We start from the raw sequence: 19,639 nt of genomic DNA, 5'->3' as shown, positions 1-19,639 counted from the left end.
GAGTTCATGGTAAGAAGTCATCTTTCTACCTCTGCATCTACTGTCTGTCTGCATCTATCTGTACCCCCATGTCCTATGTCTCCCCGCTCTATCACAAGGGATGAATTGTCCCTGCTTCCTTCTGTGGCCAGCCTCTGCACTCATATCCTGGATACCTTTCCCTCTCACCTCAAGAACTTTGCTCCTGCATTTACTCCCTCTCTTTCTTCTTATATTAATCTTTTTTTTTTTAATGTACTGGATCATTTTTGTCTGCACCCAAACACATCTTCCATCTTAAAAGCAGAAAAACCTTCCCTTAATCCCACTTCTCAAGCTGCCTCTCCATTTTTCTTCTCTTCTTTATGCAGTGTTCCTCAGGAGAGTTTTCTGTGCTCACCCACTCTCTTCCTTTTACTCATTTTGATTCTCTTCTGAACCCACTGTAATTAGGTTTTCATGCTTTTCACTCTACTACAAAGGTGTTTGTCAAACATCATCAACCCGATAATGCCAAATCTAATAGTTCTCAAATCTTTTTTTTATTCCCCGGTAACATTTTGATGTAATTAAGTATTCTCTCCTACTTGAAGTACCTTCTTCACTTGGTGTCTAGGACACAACAGGGAACTTCTTCTTTGCAGTGTTTGAGCTCCCCAAGGCAATATTATCTTTGTCTCCATTTCTACTCTCTTGTTGGTCTCATTCAACAGCCATGGTTTTGAAAGTCATCTATTCACTGATGACTCGCAAATTTCTGTCTCTACCCTTGACCTGTCCCCTAAGCTCCAGACTTATATAACATACTGCCTACTCATCTCCTCCCCTTGGATGTGTAGTAGGTATCTTAAGTTAACGTATCCCAAACTAATCTCTTGATTTCCCATCCCTCCCCACCCTGTCTTCCCCTTCTTTCCTCATTCACTACATGGTACCACCATTCACCCCATTGTTCACTTATTGCCATATAGAATTTCTCTTAATAAATTAACTAGGTTCATTTTCCCCCATATGTTTATGGTCAAGATTTAATAAGCACTTTACTGTGTGTAGAGCACATTAATAGATATTGCTGATAAGGAGAAATTAGAAAGTAGGGACTCTTATCTTTGAAGAATTTATAGTCTATTGGAAGACTAGCTACCATCAAAGCATGAATAATCATTTAAGCAAAATAAATTAGTTAATTGATGAGTTAAGGTCATTTCCAAGTTTGATTATTTTAAGACATTCTATCATGACTAGGAGGACTTGGTGGAGAATAATAAATGAAAATACTTTGTGTTCTATATTTTAGCTTTTTCACAGAGGAGATCCACGTTCAACTAAACTGTTTAGATTTTGCCATCTCTAACCAGGATAGCCCCCCTAAAATCTGTTTGTTAAACAGATTATTTATATGAAGGTCTTGGACTATACATTATGTAGATACAAAAGATTGTGAGACCCACTCCTTATCCTCAAAGAAATACTACAGTACAGATAAAGAAGGAGACATGACAAGTAAAAGATAACTAAAGAAAGATACAAGGCACGATACAGAAATCCACTTTCTTTCTGAGGAAGATGCACTATAGACTATGAGGATCAAGAAGGGCAGAACTTAAAGTAACAGATGATTAACTTTGATAATAGTGTAAATGGAACCATGGCTAATTAATTATTGTGCCCCATAGTTAATTCCTGATTAAATCCAAGTCGTGCATACCCAAAGTAAATTGGTCTTGAGTATTCAGTATTTGGGCAGGTAGAAAGAGAACAGATGGTAGAAATTACTGATTCAGATTGGATTCATCTGGAGAGGCTAATAGAAGAGATGAAGATGCTATGGATTTGAAAGAGGAACTGGACAAGATTTCTCAAAGAAAAGAAAAAATTTAATGGAGGGTAGTATTTGGGGGGAAATAGAAATGCTCCGTACATATGCAGTTAGGGCGTGATATGTAACAATGAAGACTATAAAATTTCACTTCAAAAACTTGTTAAGGAACCCAAAACATAGCTAAGAAAATTTTTGTGTGATAACCTTTATTAATAGATACTATACTCTGGAACTGTAGGTACATACCACATGAAATCATTTGTTACATGTCTCATTCCTCTAGAAATGGGAGATAATCACAAAGAGCATTTTGCTCTATCCTACCAGAGATATTGAAACACGGATTCTATAAACACTTTGGGTAGATTACTCAGTTTTCTGAGATTTAGTTTCCGGGTTTTTTTCACAGCTGTATCTCCAGGGCCTCCAGTACCTCCTGATACATGGTAGGTACTCCGTATAGAAAGAGATAAGGAAGGAAGGAAGTCAGCTGAATGGATTAAATAAAAAATAATATACACATAAAGAGTCTGGTATAGTAAATTATAATTTGACTTTGTGTCTATCTTCATTTCCTAGCATAGTGCCTAGCTTATAGAAGGCACTTTTAAAAAGTTACTTGAATTAATTCATTCTTCCTTCAATCATCAAATATTTGTCGAAACCTGTAATATGCCGGGCACTGAGAGCAGTACACAAAAGAGAAAGAAATCCCTGCCCCCATGGAACTGAGTTGTGGAAGAAGGCAGACAATAAAGAAAGAAATATATACTGTGTTAGGTGGTGATAAGTGCTGTGAGGAAGATTAAAGCAGAGGTAGGGGGATTAAAAAAAGAGAATGCTGAAGGTTAATTATATAGGGTGGTCAGGGAATGTCTTCCTATAAATAACATTTGAACAGAGACCTGAAGAAAGTAAGGGAATGAGCCAAGCCAGTTTCCAGAAAAAGAGTTTCTGGGCAGAGGGAACAGCAAATGCAAAGACCATGAGGTAGGAAAGTGCTCGGTGAGTATAAAGAGTTCCATGGAGGTTTGTGAGACTATAGCAGTGTAAGCAAGGAATATAATAGAAATTAAGTCAGAAAAGAAGCAGGAAGCCACATTATGTGAAACTTAAGGAATTTGGAAGGACCTCATCTTTTACTATGAGTGAGATGAGAAGCCATGGGAACTGGAGGACTTTGTGAAGAGGAGTGACATGATCTGACTTTCAAAGGATCATCCTAGCTGCTATGTAATAGATCATAGAAGGACCAGGATGGAAGCAGGGATGACTTAGGAGACTGTGGTAATAGTTCAGATGAGAAATATTGGTAGCTTGAATTTGGTAATACTAGAGGAGATAGTGAGAAGTTGTTGGGTTATGGATATAATTCAAAGGTAGAGCCAGAATAATTTGCTGATGGATTGGATGTGGGATGTGAAAGAGAGGAATCAAGGCTGTTTCCAAGGTGTTTGCAGTAAACAGTTGGAAGAACAGACTTGCTATTTAATGAGATGGAAAACTGTAGAAGGAACAGCTTTGTTGGGAGCTTCAATATTCTGCTTAGGACATGCTAAATTTGAGAAGCCTATAAAAGTCTGGAGGTCATGGAAGAAATCAAGATAGACATATACTTTAGGGAGTTATCAGTAAATAGAGACCATACAAAGCCGTAAAACTGGATGAGATCACCAACAGAGAGTGAAAATAGTAAAGAAATGTTGCCCAAGAACTTAACCCTTGAATATTCCAGCACTTAAACACAAAAGGATAAAAGAGAACTGGCACAGAGGCTAAGATGAAGCAACCAGTGTGGAGAACCAAAAGAGGAGGGGTCTGGGTGGATGCATGGATGGGTGAGTGAGTGAGCAAACAAACAGATAAACCAAGCAAGTTATGTAATTCCTCTGAGGATCAGTCTATAAAATAGGGGTGATAGTGATGTTACTACCTCGTTTGCAAGGTTCCTGTGAGGGTTGATTATAGAGAATGTATGCATATCATCTATTACAGCAACTAGCACATAAGAAGTACTCAATAATTAATAACCATTTTATTATAAAATAAAACAACTAGAAAACATATGTACAGGGTTTTTGGTATTTTTTAGTAAACAATGAAAATGCTGCAGGAATTAAAAGAAGGGAAAAATCAATATGAGTCAGGGTATTAAGGAAGAAAGAGAAATTTGACCCAGACTTTAACATGGATTTTGATAGAGGCAGCAGGGGCATTCCAGGTGCTGAGATGAGTAAAAACTCAGGAATGGGTTTGAATATATCATGGTGGTACAGTGAAGAGATGTTTCACTTCAAATGAAATTTCATTACAGGCATGAAATTATTTGAGGTTTGTTTTTTGTTTAGCTTTATTCTATTTGGAAGCAAACCTATTTAGTTTTTAATGTTTTTTCTACTCTTAAAAAACTAAGCTCGGTTGGTACCATTCTCGCTTACTCTAATACTTAAACGATTGATGATGGTTTTGCATTTGTGCCATTAGGTTTTACCACCATTGAGGGATGTGACAAATCGACCTGAAGTTGGCTCAACTGTGAGAAATAAGCTGGTGCGCCTCATGACACATGTTGACCTGGGAGTCAAGCAAATTGCTGCTGAATTCCTTTTTGTCCTTTGCAAAGAGAGAGGTAGGTTAAACTCTATTTGCCCTCTACTTTTTCATCTTTCTGAGGGAATTTGAGAAATGTTTCTGTTATTAGTGGCCATCTCATTCCACTCTTTTCAGAGCTTATTCTCTTATGTGTTCCATTAGAGGGCTTGAGCAGATAATAAAAAGTAATAATTTAAAAACATTTTCTATATGCTTCTGAATTCATTGAGACATGCAGGCAGATACACTACCAAACACACTCACGTTTAAACTTTGCCTTCTGTCTCCTTAACCCAGGCTTCTTAATCTTGATGAGTCAGGACCTGGAGCCATTCTGAAAAATCTGCTTAAATAATTCAGGTGCTAATATCCTGATAACCAGGCAAAGGCCTGAGTTAGTTCCACTTTTTAATTCCTCTTGGAATTAAAGCTATGGAGTTTTGGTTTCTTCATTAAGTTCTTTAATCAATAAATGCATAAGATATACCTCTTACCCTTGAGATGAGGGTAAGACAGAAGTAGAGAGAAACTAAAAAGTAACTATACTATAATAAATACTATTTTACAAGTATGTATAAAGTGATTGTCTTCTGAGATACATCTAACAATTTAAAATATTTCCTTAAATTATATGGATTAGGGCTTCCCTGGTAGTGGTTGAGAGTCCGCCTGCCGATGCAGGGGACACGGGTTCGTGCCCCAGTCTGGGAGGATTCCACATGCCGCGGAGCGGCTGGGCCTGTGAGCCATGGCCGCTGAGCCTGCACGTCCGGAGCCTGTGCTCCGTGGCGGGAGAGGCCACAGCAGTGAGAGGCCCGCGTAACGCCAAAAAAAAAAAAAAAAAAAAAATTATATGGATTATTTTGCTCTACAAAAGTTCTCTAAACAAGGAACTTTAACCAAGTTATTCAGATATTCTTACTATTTCTTTCTTCATCTCCTAGTTTATAAAAGTGCTAGTGTAAAAGTCCCAAATAAGCAGATTTTATATTATACTTTTTTAAGTACCCTAGTTTTGTGAGAGAGATAATTTAGAAATGAAAAACTTCACTCACTTCTCTCAAAATCTTCAGTCAGTTGAATTTTTTTCTCCCCTGCCAGTTTTATTGAGGTATGATTGACAAATAAGATTATATATATTTAAAGTATACAACATGATGATTTGATACACATATACATTGTGAAATGATTACCACAGTCAGGTTAATTAACACATTCACCACCTCACATAGTTACGTGTGTTTGTGTGTGTGTGTGTGTGTGTGTGTGTGTGTGGTGTGAGAACACTTAATATTTACTCTCAGCAAATTTCAAGTGTATAATAAAGTATTATTAACTATAGTCATCATGCTGTATATTAGATCCCCAGAACTTATTAATCTTACAACTGAACTTACTCATCTTATAACTTGTACCCTTTGACCAGATCTCCCTGTTTCCCTACCCTCTATTCCCCGGTAACCACTGTTCTACTCTCTGTTTCTATGAGTTTGATTTTTTTTTTTTCAGATTCTACATATAAGTGAGATCTACAGTATTTGCCTTTCTCTGTCTGGCTTATTCACTTAGCATAATGTTCTCTAGGTTCATCCATGTTGTTGCAAATAGTAGGATTTCCTTTGTCATGGCTGAATAATATTCATTTTATATACAGTTGACCCTTGACCAACACAAGTTTGAACTGCTCGGGTTCACTTAGATGTGGATATTTTTCTGTAAATACACACTACAGTACGACATGATCCATAGTAGGTTGGACCCACAGTTAGTTTGATCTGTGGATGTGGAACCACAAAATCAGAGATCAGACTATCAAATTATACACAGATTTTTGACTGCGTGAAGGGTAGGCGTCCCTAACCCTAGCGTTCCTTAAGGGTCAACTGTGTGTGTGTGTGTGTGTGTGTGCGTGCATACACATGCATGCATATACACACACACACACCTCCTTTATTCATCTGTTGATAGGCACTTAGCTTGTTTCCATATCTTGGCTATTGTGAATAATGCTGCAATGAACATGAGAGTTGAGATATCTCATAGGGATTCTGATTTCATTTCCTTTGGATATATACCCATAAGTGGGATGCTGGATTATATTGTAGTTCTATATTTAATTTTTTTAGTAACCTCCATAGTGTTTTCCATAGTAGCTGCACCAATTTACCTTTCCACTAACAGTGCACAAGGGTTCCATCTTTGCCACATCCTCGCCAGCACTTGTTATCTCTTGTTTTTTGATAAAAGCCATCCTAATAGGTGTGAGGTGATCTCTCATTGTGGTTTTGACTTGCATTTCCCTGATGATTAGTGATGCCGAGCACCTTTTCATGTACCTGTTGGCCATCTGTATGCCTTTGGAAAAGTGTCTATTCAGGTCCTTTGTCTAATTTTTAATCGAATTATTTGGGGATTTTTGTTATTGAGTTGCATTCATTGAATTTTTTTGTGTGTGTGTGTGGTATGCGGGCCTCTCACTGTTGTGGCCTCTCCCGTTGCGGAGCACAGGCTCCTGACGCGCAGGCTCAGCGGCCATGGCTCATGGGCCTAGCCGCTCCGCGGCATGTGGGATCTTCCCAGACTGGGGCACGAACCTGTGTCCCCTTCATCGGCAGATGGACTCTCAACCACTGCGCCAACAGGGAAGTCCACATTCATTGAATTCTTAAACTTCATTTCTGATTAACTGGTACAACCACTTCAGTTACTGTTAAGATGGTATATTAGCAACATAATTTGATCAATATCATTACAATGATAATAAACACAACTATTATGTATTCATGTGCCAAACATTCTATGCCATAAACTCATTTAATTCTCATAAGGACTCTCTAAGGTAAACATTATTATTATTTCAATGTCATAAGTGAGGGAAGGGTCTTATCCAAGCTCATGCAGTAGAGCTGTCTTTCCATTCTGCCATATTTCCTCTCATAATACAATTGACCCTTGAACAACATGGGTTTGAACTGCCCAGGTCCACTTATATGCAGATTCTTTTTTTTAAAATTTTATTTATTTATTATTATTATTTTGGCTGCCGTTGGGTCTTTGTTGCACGCGGCCTTTCTCTAGTTGCAGCAAGCAGGGGCTACTCTTTGTTGCGGTGCTCAGGCTTCTCATTGTGGTGGCTTTTCTTGTTGTGGAACACGGGCTCTAGACGCGTGGGCTTCATTAGTTGCAGCACGCAGGCTCAGTAGTTGTGGGTCACGGGCTCTAGAGCACAGGCTCAGTAGTTGTGGCGCACAGGCTTAGTTGCTCCGTGGCATGTGGGATCTTCCCAGACCAGGGCTGGAACCCGTGTCCCCTGCATTGGCAGGCGGATTCTTAACCACTGTGCCACCAGGGAAGCCCTGCAGATTCTTTTTTGATAAATATGTACTACAGTACTACACAATCCATAGTCAGTTGAGTCCACGGATGTGGAGCTGAAAATATGGAGGGCCAACTGTAAAGTTATAGGAGGATATTCAACTGCACGGAGGGCCATCACCCCTAACCCCTGTGTTGTTTAAGGGTCAACTGTAATTATCTTCAGCTGTTCTCATAGACTAGTTTATTTAACAGCTGCTCTTTTAAACAATTCAGTTATTTCATGACTATGAAAAAAGATATTACATCTTGACATTGACTGGAATAATGCCTTGCATATAGTAGTCTGCAAATACTGGCTGAATTAAATCGATTTTTCTGAGATCAGAAATTAGCTGTATTTAAAGTATGATCATATATACACACACATACATGTAAATCTAAACCACACATATGTATCCATTCATCAAAAAGTATTTATCAAAATATACATACATCAAAATCTTATCCATTGTTACCTCTAAGTGGTAGAATGACTGGTGACTTTTTTTAGTTCTCTGTATTGTATAATTTTTCTACAATGAGCATGCATTTCTTGTGTACATGTAAAATTTTTAAGAGGGGAAAAATGAAGTTTATTTCTTCCATAATTACATATCTAAATATATATTACATACCTAAATACATAAATTACATATCTAAATAATTTTACATATCTAAATACATAAATTATATATATAAATATAATCAATCACCTTACTAATGAGTTGGTGTTATAACAAGTATGGTATATACATTGATAAATGAATCTGTTAATTGTTTTTAATTTGAAATGGTTAGCTTTGTTCCCCCTGGGACCCAGTATTTGAGGTGTCATAGTCCTAACTTTGAGCCCCAAACCCATATTAGCAAAATTGTATCTTTTTCATTTGATCTTTAACAATTCTATATATATTCAACTTCTTTTCCTTCTAGTTTGATTTTAATAGTAAAAGTATTCTTCTGAAATAAAAGCTTGCTTATTCAACAAATACTTTTTGAGCTAGACCCTGGGAATACAAAGGTATACAAGATAAGCAAGGTCTCTGCCCTCCTATTATTTACTTTCTTTATCAAGGATTACAAACTCAGATGCCTACAAAGTGCCAGGCTGGTAATAAAGTAAGTCAAATGAACAGAACATAAGATGATAAATGAAAACTGACACTTAGCTAATTGTTGGGGAGATCGTGGGTTGGGAGTGGAGGAACAAGGGGAATGTGGGAGACTGGAAAAGGGACCTTGCTGCTCTTTAGCTCCAGCTGATTGTTACCATGAAGGAGCATGTGGCCAATGTTACCAAATCACCTAGATTTTTCAGGAGAGTTTTTAAATGCTGTCAACTAATTCTAATTTAAAACCTTCTGCCCCCCACCCGCCAAAAAATTTTATAGTCCATATTCAACTCATAAGTCATCAGATTTTAGAGTTTGGGTTGGGTTTGGAGGCAGATTATATCAAAATGAAATAAATTTAAGATAATTTATCAGAGTGACTGAACTTTCCTCTTAAAGATATTCAAAGCTGAGTTTGAAAGTTAAGGTACCATGACCAAGGCACAAAGTTCAGACCACTAAGTAGAGACAGCAAATAGCAATCAAATTGGGTTAGGAACACAGAGACAAGATTAAAAAGGAAAATTGAAATGGGGCAAGATACAAAGACCAAAATTTTATGGAAGACTTGGCACAGAAAAAGCCATCCAAGTGCCATCTGTGCCAGGCTAAACTACATCTCCAACTGATAGCAACCCACAGGTTAACTTGTGCTCATGCTACCGACTTGTTTTGTTGAGCGCTGACAAAACTAAATTCTTATTACCTGCCCTGCAAATTGTGTACTTTATAAGGGGTCCTAAAGACAAGCCTTACATAGTTTAATAAAAGAAAATAATTTGTAAAACAACCCCCTGCCTTTGTGGGGTATTCCCCTCCTCCCTAGCCCCCGCCTTTTAACACATTTATTAACTCCCAGTGTGTGCTAGGCGTTGTGGTAGGGAAGGAGCTGAGTTGAAGAGATAAATAAGGCTTGAACTGTCTCAGCACATAGCCCCACACCGTTACACACTTACTTTTGTCTCATTTATTTCAGTCTCAGAGGAATAGGCGTCTCTTTAGCTTGGAGCTAAGCAGTCTCCCTCTCCTGATGATCTTTTCCCTTCCTGTCTTCTCAGAAGACTTGCTTCATCAGTTGTTACCCTCTGTTCTTTTGTTTGTTAACTCCCTATGTTTTCCTCAATCTATATACATCTTCATGTCACTGCCTTCACATGTTAGCATCTTGAAAGACTGATTTGTTCTTCTTTTCAGTATCTTCATTACCCACTCAGGCTTCAACTTGCTGCAAGTAAGGCTTTTCCACCATTCCCCACTCCCCAGATGCCACTGAAAATGCTTTCAGGAAGGTCACAAATTAACTACTTTTCAAAAGGAATGTGTATTTTTTAGTCTTTATTGTATAACATCTCTCATAACGATTGACACTATTGACCACTGTCATTTTTTCGGTGCTACAACACACTCTTAGATTTCCTTTGAGCTTACCTCTCTGTTCATTCTTTTCAGTCTGAGTTGCTAACGCGTATCTTTGTCCACATCGACTTGCCAGCATTCCATAAAGCTCTCTCTGGCCCCATCTTCACTTTGCATTGCTTCCTGAGCCGTCTCTTCCCCTCACTTGGCTTCTGCTTCACCCTGCTTTGGGGGGATTTCCAAATCTGTGTCTCTCTTAATAAACTACTAAAATAATCCTATCCTTCTGTTTCTGGTCAGGTTTTGTTCATTCTGTCTTACACAGGGCTAAGAAAAGGACTGTTCTAAAATACATGTATAATATTGTCATTCCCCCTTATAAAACTTGCAGTGACTCCCTGTCACCTACATGGTAAAATCTAAATTTTACCTCCATGGCCTACCTCTATAGTGTATCCGAAATCCACTCCCTACCCTGCACTTTCTGCTTAATCACACTAAATTCTTTACTCTTGCATGATTATACTGCACTGTTCCTTGGCATATCTCCATAGCTTTGCAGATGCTGTTCCTTTTGCATGGAATGCCTCTCCCATCTTTGTTAGCATAGTGAGCTTTATGTATTCTTGAAGATCACCTTAAGCAACATCTGTGTGAAGATCATCTGAGGTAGAGTTCATCATTCTCTGCTTTGTACCATTGTTACTTATCTCTGTTAATACTTTTGACATTTGCTATGTTGTAACTTTTTGTTTATCAAACTTTTATTCTAGACATTGAGTTTCTTTAGGTCAGAAATCTTGTCTTCATCTTTGGATCCCCAGTGTTTCAACAAAGTACCTTACAGATAGTAGGTACCCCATAAATGTTTAATGGAAGGCCAAATATTTGTGTTGTCTATGAATTCAGTATGGTGAATACACTGTCTTGTGGACTTCTCCATACAAAGGAATAATTGTAGGATACTATGGTAAGCACCATATGAGGGGAATGTGCCAGGTACTGCAGCAACCTGAAGAGTGATTGGTTGGTGTGGAGAAAGTCAGAGAAAGTCTTTACCTAAGACAACAAAGGAGTGGGAAGCAGCGTTGGTATGTACAGAAAAGAGACTAGTACAGAAAAGAGACTAGTTCATTGTGAGGAACCCACAATGCACAGGAGTAATAGGAGATGAATTTGGGAAAGAAGGCAGGTGCGACAAAATGAAGATTCCTTTAGGCCCTGTTTTAGAACTTGAGCTTTAGCCTTTGGGGGAGATTTTAGAGGTTTTATCCAGGAAGGTGGTAACATCATATTTTTTGCTTTACAAAGGTATAACAGCAGGACTTTCCTGGCGGTCCAGTAGTTAAAATTCCGTGCTCCCAATGCAGGGAACACGGGTTCAATCCCTGGTTGGGGAACTAAGATCCCACATGCTTTGCAGCGTGGCCAAATAAAATAAAATTAAAAAAAAAAAGAATATCAAAGATATAACAGGCAGTTGTGTGGAACCAGGAATGGAGGGGGTGTGAGACTGGAAGTAGGAAGACTAGTTAGAGGAAGCTTCTAGTATAGGATTTCAAAGAGTCACAGCATTTAACTGAATGGAAAATGATTGTAAATCCTTCTCTGTGTAACAGAGAAGGGGGAAATGGTTTCTGGGTAGAATCTGGCTCTGCCATTCTTTCTCCATAGTAAAAGAGCAAAACCCCTTTTTTTGGTTTTCATGGTAGAGTATGATAAAACCCACGTCTACATAAGCAATAATGCCATTACTACCGGCGCAGTTCTGACTTTGCAGTGTGCTGCTGTGGTTGCTTTCCTCTGTTCATAGTGCCTTCTAGCATCTTGATAAAATAATGGTGAAATATTTCTTGCAACTTTCTGACTGAATGCTGTTTTGTTCATTTCTGTGGCGGTTTCATCTAATTGCATGGATGAGTACTGTGACAAAGAACAAATATATTTGTGTTTCTTTTTTTTTAAGGACCACTCAGAAGATCTTTTGTTTGCCTAAGCAACTTATCTTAACATCCAAATTCAGTCCATTTTCCTCTTACTACCTTCACAATATCAAACGGGATGTTATACAGTATATATGAAAATAGACTAAAAAGTAACTAAAAACACTCCACCAAATAATATAAATCAGAACTTCACAAAGAAAATGCCTCTCACTGTGTGGATTTTGTAGTCCATTCGTCTCCTCTTCCCCAACCCCCATTTTTAAGTATTTTATCTCATTAGCAAATGTTCATTTGATTTTTAAACTATTGGCTATAGCCTTGTCTACTATTCTGAAAGCAAGGTATGTCTGAAACAGTCTTTGTAACCCAAGCTGTCACAGAGTTGACACAGAATGTTTGTTCCAGTGAATGAGCAGTAAGCACTATTTTCATAAAAGTGCTAGAGATTTTTACTATTGATTAGCTTCCAGGAGGATTTTCTGCATAAGAAAGCAGGTTATTTAGTGTTCTGTTGACTTCTTTTTAACCTATTTTGGCCTTTCATAAACTGTATTCTTAAGCTGTTTTAATGTCTGGCCACTGTAGGTGGTTATTTACATTTTGTGTCTTTCTTACTGTTATTTTTTAAGTATATTTATTTAAACCATTTATTTATATCATCTCAGTTTAGACTTTCACATTTTCAGTGAATATTTCTTTTCTGGAAGTGCTAAACATCATATTTGTTAAAAAAATAAACCTTATCCAAAAACTTAAGAGTATTATTGTCATGTGGGTTCAGATACATGATCCTTCAGCCTCAGTGACTTTGTATCTGACCATGTGGTTAAGGTCATGAATATTAAGAATATCTGTATATACTGGATATTCACTTCTCCTAATAACCCATCAAGAATCCATTAACTTATGTAAAATCACTCCGTCTTGTGGAGGCAAGAGGGAGCATATCAGATTTATTCAGAGTTTTCAGATTACACCACCATGATCCCTCATTAAATTCTAATATGACTCTACCCAGCACCCATTGAGAATTATTACCAAAGAGACCATGGTTACCAGTAGATTTTAATGTAGAAAATAGTTAAAAGTGACTAGTGTAAAACTTTATTTAGTCTACGTATATTATTAATCTGTATTTCCTTTTGCACAAATTTCACTAGTTTGCTGTGTCCTTTGAAAGCAGGACTTCCTTTTATTTGCCCCCAAATTACCTATTTTCAGTGTCAAGGGAGGTACCCTTTTGTTCAAGTATTTGAAAATTTAATGAACAACTCTATCCTGGACTATTCATCCTACATCCTATCCATGCCCTTCATGGTTTCATACTCATTATATATATCCCCTTTCCTTAACCACTTAGTTCCTTTTCCACTGCCCCTTTCAGGTCCCCAAAGTCATTTTAATTGCCCTCTTCTGAATCTTCTCCAGCTTTATTTTTTCTTTTTTGAGGTAAGTTATATGAATTACAGTAGTATTTCAGATGTTGATTTCACTAACGCTTTATATGTGAATAAAATACGTAGTGTTATGTTTTGTTTCCTACAGTTGTCTTTAGAATGACATTTTATTGAAAGCCTTAAGTAAATTTTGCCATTTTTTATGTTTTGATTGAATAGTGTTCACCTTGAAACTGTACCTGAAGAAAAGAGTTTCTAAATAAAGCTGCTAAATATTCCTTAGTATTTTCCTTAAAGGTACTTAGAAATCAAAAAAATTCCTACAATTCAGGGTTCCCCTTACATTGATGAACTGATGACAAGTTGATACTTACACAGGACCTGCACCAAGTGCTTCACTGGGCTTTTTTTTTCTTGTTGTTAAGATAAGTCTAAAATGATCATTTTAGGGACTTCCCTGGTGGTCCAGTGGTAAAGAATCTGCCTTACAATGCAGGGGACGCTGGTTCGATCCCTGGTCAGGGAACCAAGATCCCACATGCTGCGGGGCAACTAAGCCCATGTGTCACAACTACTGAGCTCACGTGCCTCAACTAGAGCCTGCGTGCTGCAAAACTACAGAGCCCACACGCTCTGGAACCCATGTGCCACAACTACAGAGCCAACGCGCCATGGAGCCTGTGCGCCACAACTAGAGAAGAGAAAACCCACATGCCACAACTAGAGAGAAGCCCGCGCGCCGCAACAAAAGATCCTGCATGCCTCGATGAAGATCCCGCGTGCCGCAACTAAGACCCACGCAGCCAAAAATAAATAAATAAATCTTTAAAAAATAAAATAATCATTTTACATATTACTAGGGGAAAAAAACACATTTAGTTTGTACCAGATACTTTCCTAAGCACCTTGCATGTATTAACCAGTGAGGTAGATATCATTCTAATTGTCTGTATCTGAAAACTGGAGTAAAGAGCCTGCTAGTAAGTGATAGAGCCATTATTAAGGTCCAGCAATTCCTGGCCTGCCTTTCAGTGGGTATAATGTGCTTACATATTGTTGCTGACTTCTTTGAAAAAGGAGTAACTTAGCCTATCCTATTTGCTAATATCCTTAGGTTTTCTTATTTCTTATTCTCTTTCCCTCTAATTCCTATAAAAGGAATAAGAAAGATTTACATTATGTGCTATATTGGTAAAATGTCAGTCTGGCTTTCATTAACTTTCTAATCATCATTTTTCTGAAACTGAATAAAGAAATCAAATTTGTGATCAAAAACTTAAAACACCACCCTTCCCAATGGCCTGGCGGTCACAGAAGCCCCACTCCTGCCACAAACTATATTCAAAACAGCTTCATTTGAATTTCTGATACCTGAAAAAAGGTTTTTGGTCCTCAGAGCATGTAGGATCACTACTACCACACTTTGGAAACCCCTCAATTTTAAGATTTACTACCATGGCATATATCTCTAGCCTCCCTGTGTTGGTGAGTAGTTGGTGATGATAGTGAGGACTCAAGGATTCCTGTCTAAAAACCTATTCTGTTTTTGCAGTGGATAGCCTGCTGAAATACACTGGCTATGGGAATGCTGCAGGACTGTTGGCGGCCAGGGGCCTCTTGGCTGGAGGAAGAGGAGATAATTGGTACTCAGAGGACGAGGACACAGACACTGAAGAATACAAAAATGCAAAACCAAAGTATAGTATCATGTTTCTTTTCACCTAACTATGTCTGCCTTTCAATTGATTATTTGCCTTTCACTTCCTTTGGCTTTCATTTTCCAAGTATTTCTCTTCTTTTGTGGATTTGGAAGCTTTCTGTTTAATAGTTTTAGAGGCAGTTTCATAGCTAGTGCCTTAGAGGGTGACTTCAAGTGATTGAGGAAGGATAATATTGCAAGAAATGTTCTGCTGCATGTGCTCATTACCCTCTCCTAAGTATTAAGAGAGGTAGTGTTTTTAGATGTCTACCATCATATATTTAAAGGATATTGTTGCTTATTTTGTGCTCTCCTTTCCATAAGTTGAGATTTTATAAGGTATAACCAAGACCAAGTATTTAAGTTGGTTATTTGATACTTCAGTCTTTCTCAGAAATCTAAATGTAGGTTCCATACATTCTGATAGTTCCTCTTGTGTAAAAGCCCTTATGAGTCAATAAAGTAAAGCAACAGGGCACATTACTAGCAAAAGGAAAGAAAACTGGCTCTATGGTAAATTTTAATCAAACACTTATGGAATCATCTTTTAACAGAGGCATTAGTACACTTGGATAGGCAAACCAGAGACTCTATCAAGTTTTCCCTGAGTCAGTGCTTACAAGTCAAAGACACTAATCGTCTCTTATCCCGAAACAAACCACCTCTACTTTTCTACTCCCCATCCTTTTCATCCCCCTCTCAACTCCAATCCCAGGTAAATTTCTTAGTTTCCACTTATTAGGAGTTATTTGAGCTCAGTTTTCTGGTTTTCATTACTGAATATTAAAAGGGTGTGCCCTTCCCTATTGATGATGATATTGACATATGCTATTTTCTATCCACAGTCTTCTAGAGTGTGATGTGGAAAATGTAGTAGTTGATCAGGGATAGAAAAATCATTATCTGCAAAATTAGACCCTTTTTTTTAAAGTATAGATTGTGCTTTGTTGAGATGAAAATAATAGGTTGTCAGAAGGTAAAAGAAAAGATCATTCTCTAATCAGACAGGACTTATATGGCCTGTATTCTTAGCAAATCAGGTCTGAGTAGGTGGTGTTACTTGTGGCATCCCCAGGGCTATCAGCCTTAACAGGATCTAGGAGTGTGTCCTAGAAGAAAAAGACTTTGGAGGAAAAAAAGCTAGCAGTGGCTCTAAGCAGTAAGTTCTCAAGACTGCCACGATGTAGATGTTATAAGTTGGGCACCTCTATCAGGTATTTGAAGCTAAGATAGAAAAATAATACATTAATCTTTCCATAATTATAGAAGTCATCATTCTAAATTATTCTTGCTAGCTCTTGATTTTTCCATCCCATAAACTATATTTCCATATCAGTTTAATATTTTCTGCCTCTCCATTTGAGACATTAAAATATAGCATTTAAGGAGTCTCATATTTTTAAATGAAGGTAGAAATTACATTAGGCATTCATTGTGTCCCAGGGTATGTGAATACAGTCAACTAACATAGAAAACTCTTGAGTACTCATGAGTGGTTGATATCATTGCATCTCAATGTGTGTTGTTGATTTTATTTGGTAAATGACTTCTAAAATGGTATTGGTCATATATCTGGCAAACACAAGAATGCTACTATAATAAGAAAAACCTCAGAAAAAATACAAGAACACACTGGGTCTCTCCCAATAGTACGGGAAATAGAAATACATTACATTATGGAAGTGATACTAGATTTCAGGAAAGCACTGTTTGTTTAAATCAAGGACCATGATGTTTGATATTATTATTGTTTTGGCTTTCTGTCAGAAAGATTCTGTACTTAGGCTTATTACATCCCTGGTTGGAATCTTCTTCAGCCTTTGGACCTGGCCTATATCATTAATAGGAATGGTGCGTTAGTGTGGCCAGAATAGTCACCATTGTGAGATCTTGTTGTGTTTCTTAAACATTGCTCATTGTAAGTATAAATATGTTTTTCTCACATAGCATCACATCTTCCCTCTTTAGATAGATTTGCATCTGCTTTTTTCTTACATCTTCCCTCTTTCAGGTGCAGCAGTGTAGTGGGATGTTTCATTTGTTAATTTAAAATACTTATTAAAATGGTCCCCATGGAAGGGGTGGTGAAAAAGTACTTTGCAAGCAAGACAATCCTTTGTGTTCTGGGCAGTGATCCACAAGCTCAAGGAAAGGAAACTTCTTACCAATCTAGTCAAGTTTATAAAGTCAGCATTTGAAAGGATGACTTAGTCCCCTACCCCCTTATTACTCTTCACCAGTCAGTGTTCTCAGGATCACAGTCTGCTTCTCTTATGATGCATTTATTCACAAACAGTGCTAGCATTGGCAGAAGCAGAGAAATTACCCGTCATCCAGTTGACCCTCATCCCATTGTCAAAAATGTAAGTGGATTCCGATTAATGCACCAAGGTAACCTATAATCCTTTAGTGGAATCTGAAACTAAGAATTGTATGGAGCTTACATTCAGGCTATGAAAGACAGTTAATATCACAACAGCCCTTTTTGTGTCAAAATAAATGTATTTAACGGACTGGAAATGGCTTTCTGCAATTAACACACTTAGACAAAATACACTCATAGAATCAAGTACATGCCACACAGGTTTTTGGTGTATGTCTAGCCATGTTTGTAAAAAGTTTTCAGATAAGCTTTGGTCCTGTATCAAAAAGAAACCAAATTTCTAAATTCTGGCTTTATACCCATTTCTTTTATGCCTCTGAGCATGGAGGCCCCTTGACTGAATAGGTGGTATAACATAACTGATTACCGTGGTTTGTACATCATTCCAAACATCAGTTGAAAAATGTGTACGTAATGACATTTGGCTCATTTTAGACCAGTTGCTTTCAGGCTAGGTGTGGTATATAGGAGCCTGTGGGTCCAAAAAGGTGTATTTAAAGGGCCACTGTATGGAGGGGAGAAGGACGGAATGGCCAAAGTGGGCAGAACTCTAGGATGTCCCATTGTATTCTTAATACCCCACACTAGTTCGTAAACACACCCAGCAGATTAAAATTATTCTACTAAGCAACTCAGGGGTGTTTCCTTCTTGACCATATATCTCTCAGCAGTAGCTGTGGCAGCAGCTGTACAGTTTCTTCAGCACAAAAGATTTTATTTTCTTTTGTCAAAATTTTGTTATGCTGCTTTAAGTCAAGTCCCATTATAATTGTGTCCATATGTTGGGGCTATACAGATGAAGAGATAGCTTTGTTTTTAATATTTCTTGAAGTAGATGAATCAGAAACAGGACTTGAAGATTTTTCTTTTTGCCTAGTTTAGACTGTGATGGTATACTCATGTATAATAGGATGTAACTAGCCTTTCTAGGAACTGAAATTTATTTACTGTAGGCAATCATGAAACAAAATCTAAATTCAGATCTCTAAAGACCGGAATCAAAAATAAAATTTTGCCACTTCTGCCATGGTTAACCAACCTTTGTGATGTTTGCAATCACACCAGTTTTGCACTTTCAAAATTGAGTTCTCTAATTTTTCTTTTGTATTTTAATTTGGGTAAATGGCCAGAAAAAGGTGTGTTACCTGAACCTACAATATTGAGCTTTGCTTCAGGTTTCATTTCCTACAGATTCACAACCATAGTTTTCTATATCCTTTATATCAAGGATATCACTCTTAATCCAACAGCCCAAGGTAGGAAACATTATAAAGCACTATAATTTAAAAAGGTATTTTGGAGCTTTTTTAATTGCCTAGGTGCAACTTGGTGTATCTATATGTATTCAGTATGTCTATTTATATGGATGATACATGGTACTTAATAGTTGATAAATAAGTGAAAGAATTACACCACATTACCCTATTTCTTTACATTGCTAATAGAATGCAAAAACTTGGATTAAGATGTTGTTTCATAATTTACCCTACTCTTTTAATGTGGAATCAGTTTTATATTTATATGGTAATTCTCAAATTACTTGAGACATTTTCACCTCAGTCACCATTATTAACTGGTGTCTCTTCAGAATACCTTGTATCTGAATTAACCATAGCAAACTCCACGAAACACCTAGTGTTGCGTGGCTTCTTTAGCACATGCAGCTCCATAGTGGCGATTTAACTTAATAGACTAACTCACTGGATCCAAGGCCTTCTGGCTGGCTTACTTACCAAGTAGCTCACTTATGCTAATAATAGCTGGTATTTATTATCTAATATGTGTCAGGTACTGTTCTAAGAACTTTCCTGATATTATCTCATTTAATCTTTACAGCAAACCTTTGGGCTAGGGTTATCTCATTTAATCTTTACAGCAAACCTTTGGGCTAGGGTTATCCCCATCTTACAGATGAGGAAACTAAAGCTCAGTGGTTTCCAGAACTTGTCTAGGGCACACAGTTCATGAGTGGTCAGGTGGCCTAACTCCAGAGCTG

General features: G+C 37.6%; 1 protein-coding gene across 8 annotated transcripts in view; it reads left to right on the top strand.

Moving 5' to 3' along the window:
* Positions 1-19,639, top strand: part of RIC8B (RIC8 guanine nucleotide exchange factor B) — a 116,979-nt gene that overhangs the window by 69,603 nt on the left and 27,737 nt on the right. For all 8 annotated transcript variants that reach the window (XR_004039298.2, XR_009565579.1, XR_004039297.2 and 5 more), the window contains exons 7-8: positions 4,286-4,430; positions 15,114-15,258. Coding sequence is in view for 4 of the 8 variants with exons in the window: in XM_030856169.2 (XP_030712029.1) it covers positions 4,286-4,430; positions 15,114-15,258 (290 nt within the window). In the remaining 4 variants the exon portion in view is untranslated. The remainder of the gene's footprint in view (positions 1-4,285; positions 4,431-15,113; positions 15,259-19,639) is intronic.

The sequence above is a fragment of the Globicephala melas genome, chromosome 10 (assembly GCF_963455315.2).
Source record: "Globicephala melas chromosome 10, mGloMel1.2, whole genome shotgun sequence".
NCBI lineage: Eukaryota > Metazoa > Chordata > Mammalia > Artiodactyla > Delphinidae > Globicephala > Globicephala melas.
This window is presented reverse-complemented; position numbering and strand designations above follow the sequence as displayed.